Consider the following 6961-nt stretch of genomic DNA (forward strand, 5'->3'; position numbering starts at 1 on the left):
ATTTATGACAGAGACAGTGGAAATAACAACAAACATACACAAACATTGAACAGAGCAAAAAACAGAGCATTGATTTGTTGGTTGTTGTTGTTGTGTGTACTGAGTTCTCCAGATTCATTGTTGTTGATGTTATTGTTCTGCTGCTGTTTAGTCTTTATGAACAGAAATGAGGTAACATTATTTGTTTACTGTGTCATTCATCTGAAAACAAACCGACAACAGGACCTGGCATGGCTGGGGTCACTTGTGTGAATATAGCAGCAGCACAGAGGCTAGGCAAGAAGCATTTATCACGTCAAACTCCTGAAAATTTACCTCTGAAACTTTTCGTGGGCGCTTTTTGTGTTTTCAAAGTTTAAAAAAAAAACCAAAAAAACCCCGAAATCTATATTATCTTTGTAGTAATGAACATACACCAGAAGATGGCGGTAATGCGACTGCGTCGACGCAGGCGGCCATTAAACCCCAAAGAAGAAGTCATTGTCCGTTGGTGACTAATCTCCAGCCTCTTGTTGTATCTCTGGTTCTCCTCACTCCCTGTGTCGTTGCTGCTGAAGTTACCATTAGCAACTGGGCAGCGCCCAACTCGACTCCCACTTCTGACTGACCGCCGGTGTCCGGTCAATACTGCAGGTAAATAACGTTAGGAATTGTTTTTGTTAAGACCAAATAACATTCAATTAACTTTTAACTGAAATCAAATTTATAAAGTACCTGTGTTCGTTTCAAGTTTTTGATTAGCTTTGTGGCTCGCTAGTCGGCTGGCTAGCTGAACGTGTTAGCTAACGTTATCAATAACCTCAGTGTGTAGCAGCAGCAGCAACTGAATGGTTCGAGGTTATGAGGGAGAACCCTGCCTATCAGCACTTTATATACGATATACGCACAGTAGTTGTCACTTTTAAAAGAAGTGATGTGTCGTAATTATATTTAATGGTTATACTTACTTAAACGTCTGCAGAATTATTACTAACTAGTACTAACGGACACAGTTTTGTGCGATCCGAAATAAGAGCAGCTCTTTTCAGTGGTGTATGTGTGCACCTGCAGTACATGTGTAAACACGCCATAGTCAAACAAGCGTCTGGTATAGACTCTTGTTAGGACACTGCATTGACATCCATTCCTTTGGACACCCGAACCACAACTCATTCTCTTTACATTTACCATAACCATTTAATGCCCAGCCATAATATTTGAAAACAAAAATCCTGCATCCAGATGACCACCAAAATCGAATAATTTCATCCTTGGGCCTTAACATAACAACCCCCCGAAAATATTGTTCTCAACCTGTTAAGGTATGCTGCGTACAGCCAGACAAAACAGAGGACAGAAGGCCCAAACGAAGTAACAAAAATAATGTGTACACACACTTAAACACGTTCACAGACAGACATAAACAACATGAGGTTTTCGGGAAAAACAGATGCTGTTTACCTTCACAGGGTGTGTGATATCTGAGGAAAGGCATGTTAGCTATGAAGCAGGACAGAATGTAAGTGGCTGTCACTGGCGACTGATAAAAAATAAATCTATCTGGTCAGTTTCCACCTGACATGTTTATCCTGTTTGAAATTAAATTAAATGGAAGATATATGTCCTTTGTCCTAAGGCAAATGCTGTCTGTGGTTTTTGTTGGCATGTAATATAGATTTAATTACCCCTGCTGTGGTAATTATGCCGTTGGATGCCTTCTAGTTGTAAGTTTAGTATGACATAAAAACTAAAATATTTTTCTGAATTTTCTGGGATTGTAGGTTATGGACTAAGGAAGATTTTAGTTATGGTACGGACTCGGGACCTTTTGAAAATAATTGTTAACCCTGTCGAGATAGGGAAGTGTATTGACACTGTGGAAGACTGGGTGACCTTGGCAGAGGTTTGCACTCACTTGGTACTTTCTCTTGTTGCAGTATTGTCCTTCCCTGATCCTAAATTTTGTCAATTTATTACCTTGAGCTACAGTAATTGTAACCCACAATATTGTTTTGGAGGTGCCACACTGCTGTAATTGTCCGTTAATTATTTGTTTTAACAGGTAAACTTCCCCCGGATTTCCAGACAACAAGGAAGGACTTGACAGACAAGTGGATCACAGACTCTTAGACGGGCCATGGTTCACACATGAGGTCACAGTGAGTGGCACTGCCATGTTGCCAGGAGTTGGTGTCTTTGGCACTGGGAGCACAGCCCGGGTGCTGGTCCCGTTGTTGAAAGCTGAAGGCTTTGAGGTTCATGCGTTATGGGGGCGAAGTGAAGAGGAAGCCTTCTGCTTGGCTAAGGAACTTGGAATCCCATTCCACACTAGCCGATCTGATGACGTTTTGCTGCATCAAGATGTCGACCTCGTTTGCATCTATATTCCACCCTCAATGACGAGACAGATTGCCGTCAAAGCACTGGGTGAGAACTCAGGACAAATTATACAAATATATTAACAGGTTGTTTGTCTGGTTACCATGAGGCTCTGCCCAAAGGCTTGTGGGCACACAAGTGTCTTTCCATAAGTGTTTCTCGTCAAATTAATTCAGTCTAAAGCAGTGACAGGTACACAGACTGGAGCACGAAAGAGAAGTATGACTATGAAATATGATATATCTTTAGTGTTATTACACTCAGTGAAAATGTAGGTATTATAAATAAATATATAGAACTTATATAATAATATTGGCTTGTTACATAAACAGCTATAGCAGCAGATGAAATCAATAGAGGAAGAATTGCATGACATGTCACTTCCACCCACAGCTACAGTTGACAAAGGTCTGGGTGTTTGCATGGATGTTGATAACCGTTGACGATAGTGTGAGCATGTGGCAAACAGTGCTGCAGATAGTGCTGCTCACACAATTATAGTGGAACAACAGACCAAAACACTAAGTTAGAGATATCAGTGTTCTTATGAGAAGATGAATTTTGTTTTTTTGATTAACTGCTAAACTGTGGTAAAAACAAAAAAAACAACTATGACTGACTGCCACAGGTTAGATAAGTAATGGGGAAACAACGGACTTCCACCTTTATACTTTATATGTCTGTGTTAAGCCAGCACACTTTCACAAGCCATAAAACAAAGCACTGATAAAAAAAAAACTTAGTATATTGATAATTAGCTAATTTCTTTTTCTTTTACCAAACATACATGTGAATGAAGATCCCCTAATTATATATTATTATACATATTAATACATATTATACATACAAGTTCTTAACATTATTTTTTATTATTTGTCAGCTGGGGAGCAGTATTTTAATTATTTTAATTATTATTATTACCCAACAAAAGTACTGTGCAAAAGATTAGTTTTAAAGAAATGCTATGATCTACGACTATTTCTCAGTCACTTTATTGGAACACATCCAGAAAATATGGGGAACATGTTTGCTGTAATAAAAAAACAAATTCTGCATAATAAAAACTGGTTCTACAGGTTAAAGTGTAAAGTATTAAGTGTGACTTACGCTTGAGCAATAACAGGAAGTTGGCTTTCTTAAACCTGGAGTGGAACCCAAAGTAATGTTACTGATAAAATCGGTGTTGATTTTACTATTCCACGTAAAAGAAATATGTCTGGTTTATTCACGACATGCCTGAGCATTACACGCACATAATATAAGACCAACTTTTAACCACATCTTTCCAATCCAAATGCCAAAGATCACAGAATTTAAAAGCAACAAAGCCGGTGGTGCCCTTAGACTTTGAACAGTACTGCATGTACTGCTGCATCAGATTTCTCTGGGTCAGTGTGGTCATCTGAGAGAAGAAAACCTCAAACTAAACCTTTAAGATAATGATGACGTTACCCACATCACATTTCTGTTCACTACACACTGAAGCAAACGAGGAGAGCAGATCTCCTACTGTATCTGATGGAATTCCTGAGTGTTGACTTCAGCTTCCTGTTTAAGTTGCAACTTCCTGTGTGTGCCCCCCAAAAAGACTTAATATCCACAACTCTAATTACCAATGTATACTGAAGGCTGCTGATCTATAGAGATAAAAACCACCACACCCTCTGCTACCACAAGTGGTTACAGTAGAATATTGACTTTAATTCTAACACTGAGCAGTCTAAGGCCATCAGCTCCTCAAATTACAATTAATAAACTTCAACTATAATTTAAAAACTCAAATGAGCACAGCTTGCTGTCTCCCATGATCATTAAATATGTGGTAATTTTGAGAAGGATTACATATGCTGTATGGACAGATTAGGATGTAAGATAGATGTGTTCCCCTTCCCTTATTCTCCACCAAAGTCACCACCACCTTGCTCTATCCACTGTATGAACATTATGTAAAATATACTAAGTGATCTTAATATTCACCTGCTTTACCCACAAAACAAAAATAGAAATAAGAGTTTAGCAACCAAAGTCATGAAAATGACTTGAATTGTCATGATATAATGTATTTCTTATTGTCTCCACCTCACACATCATTGATAAAAAAAATAACCCCACCTCTACGTCTCTCTCTCTGCAGGTATTGGTAAGAATGTTGTGTGCGAGAAAGCTGCAACTGCAGTGGATTTATTCAAGATGGTGACTGCAGCCAGATACTATCCTCAGCTGCTCAGCATTATGGGTAATACCCTGCGCTTCCTGCCAGCATTTGTTGCGATGCGCCAGCTGCTGGTGGAGGGATATGTCGGTGAAGTTCAGGTGTGCGATGTTCGTGTCTATGGCCCAAGCCTCCTGGACCAGTCGTACGGCTGGACCTGTGAGGAGCTGATGGGAGGCGGCGGTCTCCACACCGTTGGCTCCGCAGTCATTGACCTTTTAAGTTACTTGACTGGTTCCCGAGCCAATCGTGTGCACGGCTTATTGCGGACCTTTGTCCAGCAAAACAACTTGATCCGAGGCATCCGTCGCGTCACCAGTGACGATTTTTGTTTCTTCCAAATGCTGATGGGTGGAACTGCCTCCAGCTCTGGTGGCATGTGTTGCACTGTAACCCTGAACTTCAACATGCCAGGGTCGTTTGTGCACGAGGTTATGGTAGTCGGATCCACTGGGAGGTTGGTTGCCAGGGGGACAGAACTGTACGGTCAACGCAATGGAGGTAAAGGTGAGGAGCTGCTGCTAGGAGACGATGGATGGGTGGGACCAGAGGCGAAGGAGATGCCCCTGCCTCACCTGCGGGGTCTGAGCTCCATGGTGAAGGGACTGAAAGAGTCTTTTCAGGCTCACGAGGAGCGCAGGTTATGGGCACGTGGACCGGTTGCCATGGCACCAACATTTGAAGACGGCCTGTACGTGCAGACGGTGGTCGAAGCCGTGAAACGGTCCAGCTGCAGTGGAGAATGGGAGTGTGTCGAGATCATGAGTCAGGAGCCAGATCCCAACCATAATTTGTGTGAGGCACTGCAGCGAAATAAGAACTAAACATATTTATACAACCAGTGCAACTACTACATGTCTGACAAAACAGGATCCTGGAAATCCTGCTGCTTTAGCAGTTAACGCGATGACTACTTTTTCACTAATGATGCACAGATTGTGAAATTATGGGCGGACAGCGATGTCTAGCTGATACAGATTGTTAGTTTTATTTTCGTCTTTCTTTTGTGGCAGGGACACAAAGATAGCTTCATTATAAAAAAATTTGCTTTCGGCCTTTCACACTGGCACATTACCTTTAAATTATCATATATTTAATTATGCCTTCAATCACAAACAAACACCGTCAGAAGATTTTTTTCAGTACACACAGCCATGATAAACATTGAAGTCTATGTTGGCAGATGTTATCTTGTTGACTGGTTGATGTCACTCAGTCAACAAGGTGAACATTCTGTCTCATTTTGACCATTGTTTGAGAGTAAATAGGAGTGTTGTAGATGTTTATGCCCTCACAGTTGATATTTTGTCTCACACCTATTTGTCATCCAAACCACATCCATTATATTAATCCTCATTTGAAACCATCACACTGCCTTTTGTTTAGTTTCAGCCTGCCACAGTGAAGACACAGTTCTTGCAAACACAAACACCTCTGAGAACTCTGCTTTAAGTCACGCAGTCGTGACTGTAGGTGCTAATAATGGCCAAGTCGTATATATGCAAAAAGGTCGTCACGATAAATAATTCTGATCTCTCAGCTGAGGGTTATAACCGGTGTCAGATCGTCAAAGATTGACTTTTCCCGTTCAGTCAAAGTTGAAACAGCGACACGTCTCAGAAATCTATTTCATGCAAAAACACATCAGTTTACTTAATATTGAACCTTTTGTTATATTGCTGTTGAAGAAAATTCTGTTGTGATGCTTTCTGTGATGGAATTATTTCACAGTTCAAGTTAATATGTGTTGTTTTTGTTAAGACACCACACCTTTTATCAAAGTCAGATATGTGGAGTATTTTTTGTTGTTGTATCGGTACTTGAATGTAGAAAGCTGAATAAGTACCTGATCTGTGCAGAGAGGATAAAGCGTTTGCAAGATTTCCCAAAACTATTGCGAAAGCATGTACACAATGACGGCCCATTTGTACAGTGGCAATAAGTAAATAATGACTAACGTAATGTTTGGATGCAGCACAGTTTGTAAAAGCTGTTTACTTACACACACACGGTGAGGTTAAATTCTCACTGTGTTTTGATAATCCATCACATAACATTAGAATCTCTACTGTACTATTACATTTATATATATTTATGACCATGTTTGCGTCAACGTGTTCCCTAAAGCACCTTGTTCTGAATGGAAGTGTTAACCACAGACGTGAATGTGAATATCAAAGCACGAGGATGATCTGACTAACAAATCACTATGACTGCAGTGTACTCAAAATTCAAATGACTGTCCAGGGTAGAGAGAGAGAGCAGCAACCCCTCTAACCTCAGAATTGTAAAGCTGTAAAGAGTAAATTGTGTCCTGTCGTTGTAAAAAAATATCTTCCCCTAGATGAGATTGCAGGGATTGAGTAAAAATAAGCTATACTGTATAAAGAA

The 6961-nt window shown here is 40.3% G+C and overlaps 1 protein-coding gene across 1 annotated transcript; it reads left to right on the forward strand.

The window, feature by feature from the left end:
* Positions 1–2153: 2153 nt before the first annotated feature.
* gfod2 (glucose-fructose oxidoreductase domain containing 2) lies at positions 2154–5394 on the forward strand (the record flags this gene model as incomplete). The annotated part of the gene is made up of 2 exons (XM_083900969.1): positions 2154–2406; positions 4493–5394. The coding sequence occupies 2 exons, from the start codon at positions 2154–2156 to the stop codon at positions 5392–5394; spliced, it is 1155 nt and encodes a 384-aa protein (XP_083757095.1).
* Between the last annotated feature and the right edge of the window lie 1567 nt (positions 5395–6961).

The sequence above is a fragment of the Microchirus variegatus genome, assembly GCF_963457635.1.
Source record: "Microchirus variegatus genome assembly, chromosome: 14".
Taxonomy (NCBI): Eukaryota; Metazoa; Chordata; class Actinopteri; order Pleuronectiformes; family Soleidae; genus Microchirus; species Microchirus variegatus.